Consider the following 17,919-nt stretch of genomic DNA (forward strand, 5'->3'; position numbering starts at 1 on the left):
AATATCTTAATTTGTTTATAACATCTTAACTTGTCATTATAAGATTAAATTATATCAATAGTGCATATTTTCATTACAAAACATATTAATCTTTTATCGTCACATTCGATATTGTTGTATCAAATATATCCGTGACTACAATATTGTTGAGGTATAATATTCTCTCTTTGACAATGACTATATTTTTTTTCCAAAAACAAAGACTTTTAGTTTCATCATAGAAAAAATACAGCTATCCAAAATTAAGGACAAAAAGTTAAAAAAGGTGGTGGTTACCCAATTAACTTACTAAAGAATAGTAAAGTAGTAATAAAAAACAACTCAAATAGGAAGATGGGTAAAAGGCATGAATCTAGGGCAGAAATCCAAACAAATGTGATAGAGCTGCTGCAGCAGATTTATGGATGCGCAAATAACCTCCTCTGGCAACTAGTTCCTACTCTCAAAAACCCATAGGTTTCTTGCTTTCCATGAGTTCTAGCAAATAATCGCTGCAAGGTTCAGCAATCGATCCGCTTCAGCCTGTCTCTCAAGCTTTTTCGTCAATTCCTGCCACCATTGGAAGAAATGGTCACTGATTAGATTAAGAAGAAGCCGGTAAAGTGGACTTCTTCTCCAAATCTCTTGCACTTTGTTGCATTCAATTAAACAGTGAGTGATGGATTTTGATTGCATGTGACATAGAGGACATCTTAGATTGGTGTTTGGGAATCTGCTATGTGTAAGCTCCAGGACTAGGATACGATCATAGAGGCACTTTCAAAGAAAAATATGTGCACTGAGCGAGATCTTCATCTTCCATAGCTACTGCCACACCTGCTTTTGCTGCATATGGTTTGGGCAATGCTCTAAAAGAGGGTGAAAGAAGAGGTAAGTAACGTTGTAGCCTGAAAATGTGTCATACACCTTAGATTTATTGAGGCTCCATTGAATAAAATCTTCTCCATCTCTAGGTTGAATTAAGCATATTCTTCTTTCGATTTCGGGGGGGAAATATTTACCACCAAGTGGTGGTTCCATGATTTATTTGGCCTCATCAGATCTTTAACCCATAAAATATGGCTCAATGATTCTATGGATTGTGACAGGAGGATACGATAGGGATATGGTGGAGGCAACCAAAGATCTTCAAAAACTCGGATGGAGCTATCAGAGCCAACTCTCTAATTCAAGCATTTTTCAACAACCGTGCGACCTTTTATGATGCTATGCCATCCCCAAGAAAGTAGATTACCTATTTCTGCATTCATCACATCTCCATACTTGAAGTATTTACCTTTCAGTATTTTAGTTAGGATAGAATTAGTCTGATTAGCGATCCGTCAACACTGTTTTCCTAATTAGGCTAGGTTCTGCGTCCTCAAGTCTTTAAGGCCCAACCCCCTCCTTCTTAGGTCTTGACGTTTTGTCCCAACCAACCCAAACCATTCATTGCTCTGTTCCTCTTTGTCCCCACCAATACTGAGTAAGGATTCTATGAATATCCGTAATGAGTGAGTCTGGTAATCTAAAGCAAGAGGGATTGTATATTGAAACTGCTTTCCCAACTGCCCTTAGTAAAATATTTCTGCTCCCATTTGATATTAGATTATTCTGCCATCCTTGAATCTTTTTCTAAACCTTTTCCTTAATTAAGCTGAAAGTGGCCTTTTTCGATTTATTAACTAAGGAATGAAGGCCCAGGTACTTGTCCTGCGCTTCGATGTGCCCAATATTGAGGTTGGCTGCCAGCTGGGTTCGGACATGATTTGCGGTATTGTTACTGAAAAAAATTGAGGATTTATTAAGGTTTACCTTTTGTCCACTAACTCTCTCATAGTCATTTAGAATGTTTAGGATATGCTCATAAGAATACTCTGTAGCCTAGGAAAATAGAATTGAGTCATCATAAAAAAAAGGTGGCTAATAGTAGGGCTTCTTTTGTTCACTTGGATCCCATGAATTCTACTGCTTAATTCCGCTTTGCGTAGCAAGAAGAAAAGTCCTTCTGCACAAAATAGGAAAAGATAGGGGGATAGAGGATCACCTTGACAGATACCTCTATTTGGTTTGAAATAACCAAAGGGTTTTCCTTTCACAACGACAAAATAAGAAATAGTAGTCACTAACTCACAAATCCAACTTATCCACCTCTCATTAAACCCGAATTTGCTGAGGATGAACCATAGAAAATGCCACTAAACTCTATCATAGGCTTTGCTCATATCTAATTTGATTGTCATTTCATGTTGTAGACCTGACTTTTTATTCTTCAAATAGTGCATACATTCATGAGCAATCGAAATATTGTCTAATATTAGGTGGCCTTTAAGAAAAGCACTTTGAGTAAGGCTAATCAGTTTATTCATACAATCCTAGAGTCTATGAACTACAACTTTAGAAATAATTTTGTAAACGACTTTAGATAAACTGATAGGCCTAACCTATGTCATATTAGAAGCATTTGAAATCTTTGGAATGAGGCAGATGTGAGTATAATTAAATCAATACAGAATTCTTTCCCCTTGAAAGAAGCTACAGACTGCCCTAAAGACGTCTGCACTTACAATATCCCAGTAAAACTAAAAGAACTTGGTAGCCATGCCATCTTCACTCGGGGTACTCTGCGGGTGGATACTGAAGGTGGCACGCTTGACTTCCTCAATGGTGACCAGTCTTTGTAACCTACAGTTCATGGAAGCTGTAACCTTAGGTTCAAAGTCCGTGAATAAAGATTCCAAATCAGCATGAGCTATCAAAGAGAAATTGTCTCGAAAGTAATCATTCGCCACTGGTGCAATAGATGAGTTAGACGAGGCTATTTTCCTATTCGGACCATTCATCCTCTAAATTCTATTTCTCTGAGATCTGGTTCTAAACTTTCGGTGAAAAAATTAGTATTCCTGTCCTCCTTCTTTAGCCACTTGATTCTCGATTTTTCCTTCCAATACATTTCTTCTTAGATAACAGTTGCTTCTAATTTCAGTTCTAGCTCCTGAATATCCTCTCCTCCACTGATGCCGACCCCCCGTAACTCCTCAAGTCTTCTTTTAATCTCATCAATCACTTTGAAGTTGGAGCTGCCTGTTTACTGCCATAACACTAATTGATGTCTGCACAATTTTAGTTTCTGGGCTAAAATGTACATAGCCGACCCATCAATTTCTGTTTCCCAAGTTGATCGAATGGTCTCCCTAACCTCCACCTTGTCACACTATCTTTCCTAGAACTTGAATCGCTGTTTAGTTCGTTCCATTCACGGGTTCGTGTCTAGAATAAGAGGGGCGTGATATGACCCTATTTCTAATAACCTCAGTACCACTGCATTTGGATATTGATGAGTCCATTCTTCGCTGCCAAGGAACTTATCTAGCCTTTCCATAATTAGGTTCTCATTTTTCCTTCTATTACTCCAAGTGAAAGGCCTACCCATCATTCTAAGATCGACTAAAGAATTATCTCCAATAAAGTCAGTGAAGGCGGAGAAGACCTGGTGAGGTTTAACACCACCATCAACCTTTTCTGATTGGTTTGTGTTGGCATTGAAATCTCCTAAAATCACTAGTCTTTTCCCCAATTGCTAGATCAAAACCGAGATCTCTGTAAATTGGTTGTGTATGACTTGATCGTTGGCGCTCAGATGAACCCCCCACCAAACTCCAATTTTCATTCAATGCCAAGTCCTTAACATTTGCAGCTATGAAAAATTCTGAATGTCTAATTATGCTTACCTCATATACATCCTTCCAAGCCAAAGCAAGCCCTCCTGTCGTACCTATTGGATTCACCAAAAACTAGTTTGAAAATCCACATTGTCTCAACTTCCGTTCCACCAAATGAGGTTGGTTTTTGGATTTACAAATGAAACCAACCTCGGAAAAGTGGGATTGGTTATTCCCTTTCAGATTATGGACTGTCAAGGGTCTCCCCAATCTCTAACAGTTCCATGTAAGACTCTCATGGTGCCGTGGTGCCATTTGGCGGCTGGCACCCGTCACCTCTACATGTTGCATCTGGCTATTTTTCGGACAAAAATTTTTCTACCCATGTTCATTTTCCTTCCCATTTGTTCTTCTTTTGACACCACTAATTGAATGGATTCACTGTACCCCTTCGCGCTATCTATTTCAACTTTATGCTTTTATTCAACCCTGTTTTCGAAGCATGAGGCAAATTTGAAATTGAAATTTTATCTAGTACCATGATCGAGTCCTCTGCATTTGAGCCTTTCTGATGGCTCTTTCCACCAGCACTACTTTCTTGAATATTAGCCATTTGACCATCATCTGTTTTAATTATCTCGCCCCTTGTTTGCTCCTTCACACTGAGGCTAGAGAAACCATTAATTAGCCACTCAGAAGCCGGTCCTTCTTGGTTTAGATTCATTTAATCCTGCAGAACTAGGATCAGAACTGCTCCTCTCATTCCTCCCTACTCGTCTACTAACTTGATCCGCACGGACCCAATCACCAATGTGGTATTGGTTCATTGTCCCTCTTTTGAATCCCATATCAAAGCATTGTAATCTTTTGATTCTTGACCCAGAAGAGCACAATACATACAAAACTTACCGATTTTTTCATATCTCAACCCAATTTTCACAGAGCTTTTATCTGGTCCCATGATCCTCAGGCTATCGTTGATTCTCCTAGCTATCTCTATCAATCTCTACCTTTTCTTTAATAATTCTTGACTACTTACCTCATACATCAAAGAAGTCTATATCAATTATGTTACCCAGCTTGTCGCAGATCTTCCTTCCCACTTCTATAGTTTTGAGTTTCTCTGGGAGCCCCCATAGTTGTGCCCATATCGAAAAAATTCTAACCTTATTTGCATCAGGATTATCATTCTCTGACTATCTTTGCATATGAAGAATATAGCCTTTAAAAAATTAAGGTGAACCCTTTTCAATTCAAATTGCCTCCACTTTATTGTAAAAAAAAAAAGAAAAAAAAATTAGAATTGGTTGTTTCTGAGGTCAGCAACTCTAAATCTTTGTGGTCTTCCCCATATTGCATTGAAAGCATTGTCCAAAGTTTTCACTAAAAAATTTTTTTCTGTAAAGAGCCTTTGAACGAGGCTCTTTGAACAAGCATCAATGCCTTCTGATACATCCTTCTCTTCCAACTGCACCCAATCATCCTCCTCCTGTCTGCTGTCCATATTAAGTTACTGGCTAGAAATACGATCTTCTGACATTTGAGGTCAGAAAAATCCTACTAAATCAGTCACAGCCGTTATAAGAAGATCTATTCAAATCATCACAGAAGTCCTAAGAGAGCACAATAAAATCCTACAAAAGAACACTTCCTGATAATGACCATATGACTTGTTATTATTATTAAAGATAAGTTATACCAACAATAATTATGTTGTTACTGTAAATACGAATATATTGCAACAATTTTCTATTGTTGTTAATTACTATATATGATGTATTATACTAGTAATAATTGTTTACCGTCACAAATGAGATTAGTCCAAAATAGTGACTACTAAAAAAAGTTAATAGTTATATGAATGGGAACATATTTACCAACAAAATATAAGTCACTAAAAATATAATTATTTTTATATAAAAATAATATTTTAAAATATTTGATAATTCATATTATCTATTAATTTATAATATCATCTTTACTTAAAAATATTTTTATTGGAATAATCATCTTAGAAAAAGTTTACTAAAAATCTAAATTCTAATAAAATGCTACAATTTTCTATTGTACCTATTGTATAGTTTATATAATATATACCAGTAATAATTGTTGTCGCTTAAATATAAGGGTAAAATTGGTTTAAAGTGGTGACAATTTTTGAACGTCGCTACTATATAAACATTTTAGTCAATAAAATATTTGTGTAGTAAATGAATATTTTTTTTTTGTTTATCTAAATGGTATTTCTCAATCCGACAAGTTAAAGACTAATTTGTCGTGAATTTGAATTCTATTTAAAAGTCTATTGCTGATCAATGAGTTGCTGCATGTATAAGACGGAGTTCGAACTCTTAACACTTACTTAAGCATACGAGTAAACCGACCATTCCGCGAATCTAAGTTGGTTTGTAGTGAATGAATATGGATGTGACGGTGAAGGATAAGGGCCGTAAATATAGAGAACTTTAAGAAAAACAAAGATGGAGATATCGGGTAAAAAAAAAATCAAGATAGAAAGTGATAATTGAGGAAATGGCCGTCGTCGATCCACATGCAGGTTCGTCGGCTAATGATAGCCAATAATTCAGATTTTATTTAAAAAAAAAATCATATGGCTTCCCATAACCTTTCTTCCACTTTTTAATTTTAAAATGAAAGAGATGCATGTCATGAATAACTATAATGAAGAAAAAGTATATTACAGTAATATAGAAGTGTATGTCTCTAGTGTGGAATTTCTCAAATAGGTGAATTGGATTTATTACAAAAAAAAAACATATAATATAAAATTTGACACTGATTTTTATGTTTAAAAATTAAATATTTTTAAAGTTAAAATCGAATTCGATTGTTGTTTCTAAAAAATAAAAAATTAAAATCAGTCTCTTCGATTTTTGTTTTTAAAAAAATTTAAAATTAAAATTGAACTCTCTAAGTTTATACTTTTTTTTTGCTTTTTTACGGACAATGAATAGTCATCGACTACCGATAAAGGGTAGAAGAATGCAACCTATTATGGATAATAATACATGTCACATCATTTTTATCCATATAAAATTTTTTTTATTTTGTTTTATGAATTACAATCATATATATTAAGTGTATATTAAAATTAGTCATTAATATTAATTATTAATATAAAATATATATTAAAAACAAATTAAATTATACATATATATTAGTTGATTTTGGTGACTAATTTTAATATAAACATAGTATTTTTTCATGAAATAATATATGATATGTTGATGGGGTTTTGCGTTGTGTGCTTCACTAGGTCAACAACAATGTTCCCCTTTCTGATTCTTTTGAGTTGCACATTATTCTATTCATTTTTTAAATTTAATAGTGACTTCTTAATAATTAATTAAGCCTTGTATTTTATGGATTATGGGAAGGTCTTACAAGAAGCTAAAAGAAAAAGCAAGAAGAAAAGTGCACATAAGAGAGAGGGGGTTGCATTGCATCACAGCGTTCGTTACCTCCAATTGTGCTTTAGCTTTATAAAAGATTGTTGTATTAATAAGTATATTAACATATTTATAAATTTTTTATTTGATAAATATATAATAATAACTAATGTGATGCAGTTCATTAAATATTTTTTAGTTTATATAAAAAAGTTATGATGAACTCAAATCATACAAATAAGAGAATAATTTTTTTATAAATTATATTAATAAAAAATATTTAAAAAAATAAAATTTGTATATCAATTTTCTTCTAATTTTCATTTTCATTTTCATTATAATAAATATTAAAAGTATTATTTATATATATTAAAATTAGTCATTATATATTTATATATAAATATATATTTTTTAATTTTTTTTAATTTATATTTTATATTTTAACATATATTTTATATAAATAACTGATTTTAATTATTAAGTCTAGTGTACATATAGTATAATTAAATACATATATACACGATGACATACATGAGTAAGCTAAAGTATAATGCTTTAATTTGTTCGTTCCCTTTCTTTTTCTTTTCTTCTTTTTTCCGTTTTTCCTTTTTGGCTTTTGATTATTTAAAATTAAGAAGCTAATCAAAACAGAACATTTTATTTCTCGGTTTAATTCGTTGTCACATGGCGCATTCCGCGTAGATAGATCATATAATTTTTTTTTTCAATTCTCTAATATAGCAAATAAACATTGATAATGATATATATATAATTCAGCCAAATCAGTAATAAGTAGCATTGTCATCGCAAATTCATAGTTGAGTAAGCAAAACTTTTATTAATTATCTGTGTTACAAGATGATTATTAATGAGTAAAACGTTTGGTCAATGGGCTTTTATATGCACCGTCGTAGTTTGATCACAAAATATAATAATACATTAATACCTGTCCTATTAACAACTTTTAACCGACAAATACAACAATCCATAAGATAAGATATGGATGCTTCCGCGATTATGTTTCATTCTTTTGTCAAAAATATTTTTCAGTTAAAATAAAATAATATCTTTTATAATCATAAAATTACTTATTTAAAAATTTAAATTGATAAAAAAAATAATATAAATATCATATTTCTAATATTTTTTAAATAATTTTTTTGAGTTTATTTATTTTTTGTATAGACTTTTTTTTTGTTTGTCTTTTAAATATAGAATTCTGATACTATATCATAAAATTATTTATTCTAAAAGGTAAAACTATTCAAAAGAGACAACATGAATTATTATATTTCTAATATTTACATACATACTTATATAAATTTTTACAAATATATATATTTTTTTTAAATTACTGTTATAAGTTTTCTCAGAATCTAACAAGAGTAGCGTCTCAGAAAAATTAATTTACATCTTTCGGTTAATAAATTTTATTCATATATTTACCTATTTAACTGTGTTCACTTGTATAAGTCTATATATTATAAGATTAATTCATTATTTTTCTTCATCATCTTGCTTTTTATCGTTAAAATAAAATAAGTGTAATAATATATTGTAACAACGGAAAACAAAATCAGAGGGAGAGAAAAAAAAAAGAGTAGCACTATACTTATTACAAGCATTTAACCGTTTGAAATTTGAATAGATTTAACGCTAATTAATCAAAGAAGTACAAGGAAGGAAATTTAGTGATATGTTCAAAGAAATGTTGCACATGTGTCATGACCATACATGCCGGTGGGATGGTTGTGAAGTTAATGACATTAATAAACTGATTGACAAATTATTATTATTAAGTGATGAATCAACTAATGCGCCCAAATTGTTAGTTGTCCACAATTAAAGCTTTCCTTAATAACGTGGTAGTTTAATTATTATTGATAAAAATGATAGTACTATAGCTAGCTAGATTAACCCTATCTATAATGATATTTCAAAAACGGTTAGGGCATGATAAGTAACAGAAAATTTTCCAAACCTTGCATCTATCGGCTACTATGTGTGTGTGTCAACTTAACCAATTTGGTCACATATTATTTTGAATAATTTAGCAGCATTAATTATTATTACTTCATATAGTAACATAGCTTTAATAATCATTTAACCGCATTTAGACAATAAAAGACTTGCATTGCTGACCCAAGCTAGCTCAATCAATATCACCTTAGGGTTGTGGTGCGAATTCAAAATATATTTTGTTTGTCATTTTTTTTTATCTATTGTTATTTTTGTCGAATTTAAATTATATTTAGATTCAATTTAATTCGATTTAAAATTATATAATTTAATTAAAATACATATTTTATAATGAAATTAAAAATAAAATAATATATTTTATAGTGTATGAATCAGAATGAATTAAATTTTGTTACTCCAAAATAAATTAGGATAAATTGAGTTGACTAGACATGTAATTAATATATATAATTTTATAAATTTTATATAACAAATTAATAAATATTATATATATTTATATCAAAATAAACTATTTTAAAAGTAAAATATTATTATATAATATAAAAACTATTATTTGAAAAGACAAATAACAACCTAAGAAGTAAAAAGGTACTACATTAATTGTCCAAGAAAATAATGAAAATTATTATATTGTGCATTATTTATTTATGTACTTTTGTTTTTGGATTAAAAGAAAAAAAAAAGGAGAAGAAATATATGGTTGTTTGTTTCCACGTAATGATGGAACTTTTCAAAGAAATAATGACATGGATGAATTTTGCACATAAAGGTCGAAGAGTAAAGAATACATAGAATCCCACTTTATTTTTCTTCTTCCTCTTTTATTATTTCTCTCAGGACACGAGTTTCAGCACTAAGCACTAACCAAAGCGGAGTATTCCAATTCCGCTTTTCACAGACATCAAGAATGGCCAGAAATTCTTGTGTCTGCTATTCTGGCTAGTAACATATAATTAGAATTGTTACGTTTTATAATTTTGATTTGAATGAATGAATGAATATTGGATGCTTCAGTTACAAGCATATAGTATGGATTATTTGATTTTATAATATGAATGAAAATTGATGGTCCACCATCCTTATAAGAGACATGAATGTACTACTGTTTATTAACCCCATTCTCACACAAAATGAACCTTCCCTATTTTAATTTAATTTAACCCGTTCCAATTTTACTATGATATTAAATGATTAAATTAGTATAAGGAGGGTCATTGACTAAGACTTATTTTGATGGGTCCATACTCCATAGTCCATGGTCCTCTTAATCTCTTATATTATTTATTTCAACTCCTTTTCTTAGCTGCCACTTTCATTTTCTTTCCCTTCACTTCATTCATAGTGGAAGAATAATAATGGGAAGACACTCTTGCTGTTACAAGCAGAAGCTTCGGAAGGGTCTATGGTCTCCTGAAGAGGATGAAAAGCTTCTGAGGCATATCACTAAGTACGGTCATGGATGTTGGAGCTCTGTTCCTAAGCAAGCAGGTTAGTAGTACATACTCATAATATGTATGATACATAGATACATGTTGTTAAGGTTTGTTGTTAATGTTGTTGTTGGTGACAGGTTTGCAGAGGTGTGGTAAGAGTTGCAGGCTTAGGTGGATCAATTACTTAAGGCCTGATTTAAAGAGAGGTACATTTTCTCAGGAGGAAGAAAATCTCATCATTGAACTTCATGCTGTGTTAGGGAATAGGTAATAATTTAATAGTAACTAAATTTACAACAATCTATCTCCTCAGTCCTTGTTTGTTTTCTGTTAATTTGTTGTGTTCCATCTTCCATGCATGTATCAGATGGTCTCAGATTGCGGCGCAGCTTCCGGGGAGGACAGACAATGAAATCAAGAATCTGTGGAATTCATGCTTGAAGAAGAAGCTGAGGCAAAGAGGCATAGACCCTGTTACACACAAGCCATTATCTGAATTGTCAGAGGAGAAGAGCCAGATACAAGAGAAAGCATTGTCCAATGATAATGAATTGAACTTGTTGAGATCAGAGAGTTCCAATAAGTCTGATGGAGCTTCTTCCTATGATCATCAACAACAACAACAACAACAACAACAACAAGGATTTGTTCCAACATCAGAGATGGAAGGTTCTTCTTCCACTAACAAGGACATTTTCCTTGACACTACAACAAGGTTCATGGCTAACACTTGCTCAGATTTTATGGGCAACTACAACATGAGTTATGCATCATCATCTTCCAATGTCACTGTCACCGACAACAATTGGTTCACACAAACATCAAGGCCTTCTTTTGATATCAACTCAGATTTCACCTCATCATCATCATTCCTACCTGGTTCCTTTTGCTACAAGCCAGAATCTCTCAAGAACACCAACATGCTTTCTTCTTCTTCTTCTTCATGGGGATTGATCACAGATTGCAGCATGGAAGAAGCAGAAGAGGCAAAGTGGTCTGAGTATCTTCACAATCAAATGTTGATGCTTGCAGCTGTTCAGAACAACAACAACAACAACAACAACAACAACCAAGCTTCTTTATGCAATGAGATAAAGCCTCTTCCTTCAACCACCACAGTAACAACAACACCACCACCACATTTGGTTCCTGATACTTTAGGGGCTATCATGTTACCTCATTCCAAGAATCAACATCACCATACATCACAAACTTCTTCTACCACCACCTTTTCCAAGGATATCCAGAACCTAACAGCAGCCTTTGGACATATATAATCATATCACCCTCCTCTCCTCTTCTTAATTTTACACAAACACACAGAAAAAGAAAAAGAAGATTCCATTGGGTTGGTGTTTAATTTCTTAGTACAGGTGTGTGTGTGCAACCACAGATTTTTGGATTTGTACATAGGTTCTGTCACAAAACAAAAAAAGAAAGAACATTTCTTTCTTATCTTTCACCCTCTTCTTCAACTTGGTAATATTTGTGAGCCAAAACCAATTTGTCTTTCTTTCTTTCTTTCTTTCTTTCTTTTTTAACTTGTGGGGTGGTGTGGGTAGAAATTTGAGGAATAAGGATTGCTCTGCTTCTTCTTTCTACTCTTTTGTTTTCATACACTGTAAGTGCATTATTATATATATATATTACAATGGTTCATTTCCATATCTATGCCATCACAAATGTTTATTGCTGCAAGGCAAGTTCAGTTTTCTTTCCATTCTTTGGGACAGATATTAGTTATTTTTGCCCATAGAATTTTTCTTTCTTTCTTTCTGTTTTTTTTACTGTGTCTCTATGTGATATTTTTATCTTATCACTAACACACCTGACTTTGATCCTACTGAAAATGAAACTAAAAACTAAACTTTTGCTGCCAATCATTTTCATCACACAAGAATAATTTATTCATGGCAATAATAGCCTTCCCACTTTCCCATCTATGCAAGTTTCTTGCTGTTACATACATTACATGCTTCTCTTCTTGATGAAATTAACTAACTCTTATCATATTAAAAATGATGATATGCATAAGGATTAAACTTTAGAAAATAATTGCATAGTTGCATAGTTGGGCTTAATTAAGGGCTTAATTAAACTCACGGCCCATTGGGCTACTTCATACTCCTTCTAAGCCCGTATAAGACATGCATAGTTGCATACTATCAACACCAAAAAAAAAACGGTAAGAACCTTCTAGTAATGTTTCAGCTGAAACACCTTGATATCTTAATTATTTTCATAATTAGATTATAATTGCACATACACTAATAAATAATTGTATCGTGTATGTCTAGTAAGTAGTAATAAATACTTATAAAACTTAATTAAGTTTTTTTTTTGAAAAAAGAATTTAAATAATAAATATTTATATTAAAAATAATTTATAAAATAAATTATTTTGTGTTTATTTTTTAGTTTTAAAAATATTTATTTAAAAAAAATGATAAAAGATTTTTTTTTACAAAAAAATATTTTTAAATTTTTTTATAAATACTTAAATAATTTTTTAAAAAGTTATAATTTAATTTTAAAAATTATACTAAATATTAATTCTATAACTTTTTATAAATTAAAAATAAAAAAAGGGTTACAAACTGGCCCTTAAGTCAGATAGTTCAATCATATGAACATGCAACATTAACTTATAACAAGAGACTAATGCTAGATCAGAAATTAAAGCGCCATTTGTTTATTTTAATTTTCTTTTTTTTTTTTTGGAAAGAAATTGTTAGTGTGACTTGTAGCTTTATGACGGCACCACAAAAAAAAAAAAAAAAGCACATTGGTTTGAATGTTTGATTCGCGGAATGGTAAAGATAAGACCAAACTTAGAACAATTAAAGGACTTGGTCATTGGAATTTTTTATTTTTCTTTTCTCTTACCACAAGGCTAGGGACACGAGGACATTCGAGATTTCACATAATTATTATTTATATTAATTAATATTAATATGTCAATATCATCATCAATTCCATGACCAACTTAGCTTCAGCTTACTACTATATATAATATTCCCCAGATATGACTTTTAATCTTTTATATTAATCTGATCTTCATGTCGCAAATGAGGATCATATGGTTTGCACTTTCCTTCACCGTCCTAGAACCTTTACGGCATTTTTTAGACATTTATTTATGGAGTTTATAAACTTGAAACTTAATTATAAAATAAAAAGATAAAAAAACGAAGGTCTTGTAATTAAAGTTGCTAATTGGTGGATGGATTTGAAGCACATTTTATCAGGTAATTGGTGGAGGAGTAGATAATTTGTAATGACGACCATTTTAATTAGCATCAATTTTTATTATATTCTTATCATCTTATAAGCAATAAGTGCTAGAAAATTTAATCCTATTTTGTGGCTATATACATCATAAACAAGTAGAATCATATTTTATTTTATATTTTGATTTCAGTGATAATATATGTATAAGTGTTTTTTAATTAAAGAATAAATGACCATTTCTATCCATGAGAGATGAAAACGCTGACATTCGTACCCATGATAGCCGGAAACTAGACTTGTACCCATGAGAGATGCTGTCCGTGTGACAAAAGTGACCCGCCTTGGATCTGAGCTTGGTTCGTTGCTTTCCGAACCTACGTGGCACATCCACCCCCCCCAAAACCTATCTGACGTGGAATCGAACGTTGAATATCAAAAGGGATAGGCTGAACTCACGAAATCAAAACCCTAGGTAGCTTCCCCCCTCCCCAATACAAACCAGGATCCAGAGAGTCGAAGGTTGTTGAATGTCAATGAGTGTGACGTTGAATCTCAATCGAAGCTTGGTTCGTACCTCTCTCAATGTCTTTCCGCAGAGTTACCCCTGCTCCAAGTGATGGCAGTGGCAGTTCTTCGTCAAGTTCAAAGAAGAAGAAGGTGAAGAAGCTGGACGGCAGATGCTTCTGTGGAAGAGAGGTTGCGTTGATGGAGTCTGGCACCGTTACGAACCCTAATCGATGGTTCATCAGATGTCCTCTATGGGCAGTAAGGGCAGACGCTGTTGGAGTTCAGGTGAGAAAGTTTTGTTTGCATTTGAGTTGACGAATCGGTGCATTTGTGTTGTTTTGGCAGACAAGAGACTGCAAATACTTTGTATGGGTTGATGAAATCGAAGAAGGATGGGAGGGCATAGCAAGGTGTTTGGCCAGAAGACAGTCAGGGAGTTCTTATCCAAGGCATGATGATGGGCTCGTTATCACTGAACCTGGGGAAAATCACGAAGCATCAGCAACCCTGACGAGAGGGATAGACAAACTTAGGGTTGAAATTAGGGGTGAAATTAGGGGTATTAGACTGTTGCTTTTATGGTTAGCGCTGGCTGTTTCATTTTGTTTGATGTTTCTGCTGTATTTCTTTCTGAAAATGTAAAATTTTATGGAATTAGGGTCTTTGTAAATCATGAGAGTATGAATGTATCTCCTGTTTTTGATATAGACACTTTGATTCTGTTGCTGCTGTGTTACTTCTATATGAGAACTTTTATTGGTACTCAGTTGTATATATATGCACATGCAATTATATTTTCTATTTAAGGAATCAGAGTTAAGCTCAATATGTGACGTAGAGACCTGATGGTTGTGGGGATGAAGTATAAAACCAGGAAAGCTAACTCAAAAAGTGGACTAACCATGATATAAACCAAAAAACATAGTTAAATACAGCAAAAGTAGCATGTCACAGGCAGAACAACCAAAACAGGAATGCTGCCTACTCCAACATAGTGTAATAAACCAACCATTGCCCCAAAATTAGTACATCAGTAATGGCAGTTACATCAGAATAGCAACAAAACATAAGCAACACAGTCTATGACATTGGTGTTGAGTTACTGCTCCCGCTGGAGATTCCAATTTTTGCTCCGCTTGATGCACCTCTCCTGCCTCGACCTCTTCCTTCACCCCTGCCTCTAGCATCCATTGTAGGAATGAACTGCCCGAACCTTGTGGTTGTCCCTGCACTAGCTCCCTGCAGTGGATTTCCTGGGGTTGTTTGAGAGTTGTGTGTGGAAGGGGTTGTGGTTGGATTCATCGGAGATGGTGCAGAAGCTTATGGGGTATGTGCAGAGGGGGGTGGTCGCTTGACACTTCTCCTTTTATGTTGTTTCTTGGCTGCTCCAGTTGTTGTTGTATCATGGGGTTGTGTTGCTGCTGGATGTGGCATCGGGGGTGGAGGCTGGATTCGAAAGAACAACCAGTTTACCAGCATGAATCGTTAAACAAATGTAATTAACAAACTGAATCAAGTAACTAACTAACCTGTGAAGTCTGGGCTGCTGTGGAACCGTTTCCCACCTCAGTTGCTGCTGCTTCAGCCTCGGCAGCCTCTAATGTCTCCTCATAGTACATCTTAGCCAACATGTCTTCATCCTCATCACTTGCAGGGACTTGTGGGGCAGCACTCCCTTCACCCATTGCTTCCTTTCTCTTCTTACAGCTTCGCTTGTTATGACCAGCCTACGTAAAACAGGAACTAGTTAATAGGTGCAAATGAACCTAAAGTGGTACAGGAACTACTTAAATTGGGACACATGAACTTAAACAACGAATTATAGTACACTGCACACACCTGCAGGCAGTATTTGCATACGATGGTGCCAATCCTCCTCTTAGTTCTATGAGGATCACTCTTGTCCTTAGGGGCATCATTTCTTTTGTCTCTTTTCATTGAAGGTCTTCCAATTGGCTTTCTGTACCTGGGGGGCAGAATTGGTAGGGTGTCAACATGCTCCAAGAACTCTTGGCTTGGAACTGGGCGCATTGAAGTCTGATATGCAGCATTATAAGCACCCATAGTTAGCCAGTTATGTGCATACTCTTCAGGTCTTCTATTCTGGTAAGCTAAAGCAGCACATGCATGTCTACAAGGTAGCCCAGTCAACTGCCACAGTCTACAACTACATGTACCTTTGCCCAAGTCCACACTGACCTTCATGGGTAGACATTGGACTTCATACACATTTCCCGCGTCATCTCCGGTTGGAAGGGGTCTCCATTTGTTGCTCTCTCTCTTCTCTCTTTCTAATCTGCTTTGTTGGGTTGGGGCTAACCTCCCACTGTACCCAATCAATGCCTTTTTGTTTCTTGCCATGATTCGCATGACGTAGCACCTCACTTCTTCCAACATGGTTATGATAGGCTTCCCCCGCATCTTTTTAACCTTGGCATTAAACACCTCGCAGTTATTATTGGTGTAGTTGTCCATCTTAGGATACTCGCTAAAGTGTGCTCTACTCCACTGTTTTGGACTAATCTTGTCCAAGTATTCCCAAGCCCCTATGTTGATCTTCTTCAGCTTATCCATTGCAGCATTGAAATCTTGTGTCGTAGAGGCCTTAGCACATGACCACATACACTTCTTCAGCTGCAAGTCACCCCATTTCTTGCGAAAGTTTTGCCATATATGCATGGCACAGAACCTGTGGTTGGCGTTTGGATACATTTCTTGGACTGCAGGAATTAACCCCTGCAGATAACCATGAACATGACCAGAATTCAACTATCACCCTAATAATGGCAACAACAATTCTCACACAATAACAATATTTCAGTAACAATCCTTCTACAGTTGAACAATTTTCAGTCTTCAATGACCATAAACAACATTCAGAAAAAAATATACATAGTTCCACACCCTAAACCACACTAATCAGTCCTCCACACTAAGCATCTAAACCTAGTTCTCTAATGAAGCATAAAAAAATATACATAGCAGAATTAAAACACATGTGCACAATTAAAACATACATACCTTCTGCATGTCCGGCATGAAGTTAAACCCGTTCGCCTAAAAGTCTCCCACATCATCTTGAAGGATATCTAAAAACCACTTCCAGCTGTCCTTGTTTTCTGATTCAACAATTGCATATGCAATGGGGTAGATGTGGTTATTTGCATCCTGCCCTATAGCTGTTAATAACTGACCCCCATAATACCCTCTAAGAAATGTGCCATCCAACCCTATGAATGGTCTACAACCACCTACAAAACCCTTCTTGCAAGCCTCAAAACATACATAGATTCTAAGAAAAATGGGATTTGAATAAGGCATGGGATTTGTGTGAATCCTAACTGTAGACCCAGGGTTAGTCTTTAGAATTTCATTAGCATAGTCTCGAAGAATTGCATACTGTGCTGCCTCAGATCCCTCAATCCTCTCCTTCGCCTTCTTCAAAGATCTATAAATCTTTCTCTCATTGATAAGTATATCATACTCAACTCTGAAGAACTGGTCAGCCTCTCTCACACTCAAGTTTGGCTGAAGTCTTATTCTTTCTTCTAGCTCATCAATCACCCATTTACCATCTGCTGACTTGCAGTGATTGTCCCTACTGCAAGTGTGTTCGTTGACAAAGGTCTTGACCTGATAACTGGCTGGAAATGTTCTATTGGCACAGTATATCTGCCAAGGAAAATCTTCATCATAGCATATGGCCTTCGACCTTGT

The 17,919-nt window shown here is 34.1% G+C and overlaps 2 protein-coding genes across 2 annotated transcripts; one reads left to right on the plus strand and one right to left on the minus strand.

The window, feature by feature from the left end:
- Nucleotides 1–9,824: 9,824 nt before the first annotated feature.
- LOC112758440 (uncharacterized) lies at nt 9,825–12,129 on the plus strand. Its single transcript, XM_025807118.3, has 3 exons — nt 9,825–10,519; nt 10,602–10,731; nt 10,832–12,129. Exons 1-3 carry the CDS (start codon nt 10,387–10,389, stop codon nt 11,739–11,741), a joined length of 1,173 nt encoding a protein of 390 aa, XP_025662903.1. The 5' UTR covers nt 9,825–10,386; the 3' UTR covers nt 11,742–12,129.
- Nucleotides 12,130–15,522: 3,393 nt separating this feature from the next.
- On the minus strand, nt 15,523–17,241 carry LOC112756717 (uncharacterized). Its single transcript, XM_025805338.1, has 4 exons — nt 17,224–17,241; nt 16,042–16,938; nt 15,732–15,929; nt 15,523–15,648 (listed from the first exon to the last, which is right to left on the minus strand). The coding sequence occupies exons 1-4, from the start codon at nt 17,239–17,241 to the stop codon at nt 15,523–15,525; spliced, it is 1,239 nt and encodes a 412-aa protein (XP_025661123.1).
- Between the last annotated feature and the right edge of the window lie 678 nt (nt 17,242–17,919).

Source organism: Arachis hypogaea, chromosome 16 (genome assembly GCF_003086295.3).
Source record: "Arachis hypogaea cultivar Tifrunner chromosome 16, arahy.Tifrunner.gnm2.J5K5, whole genome shotgun sequence".
Taxonomy (NCBI): domain Eukaryota; kingdom Viridiplantae; phylum Streptophyta; class Magnoliopsida; order Fabales; family Fabaceae; genus Arachis; species Arachis hypogaea.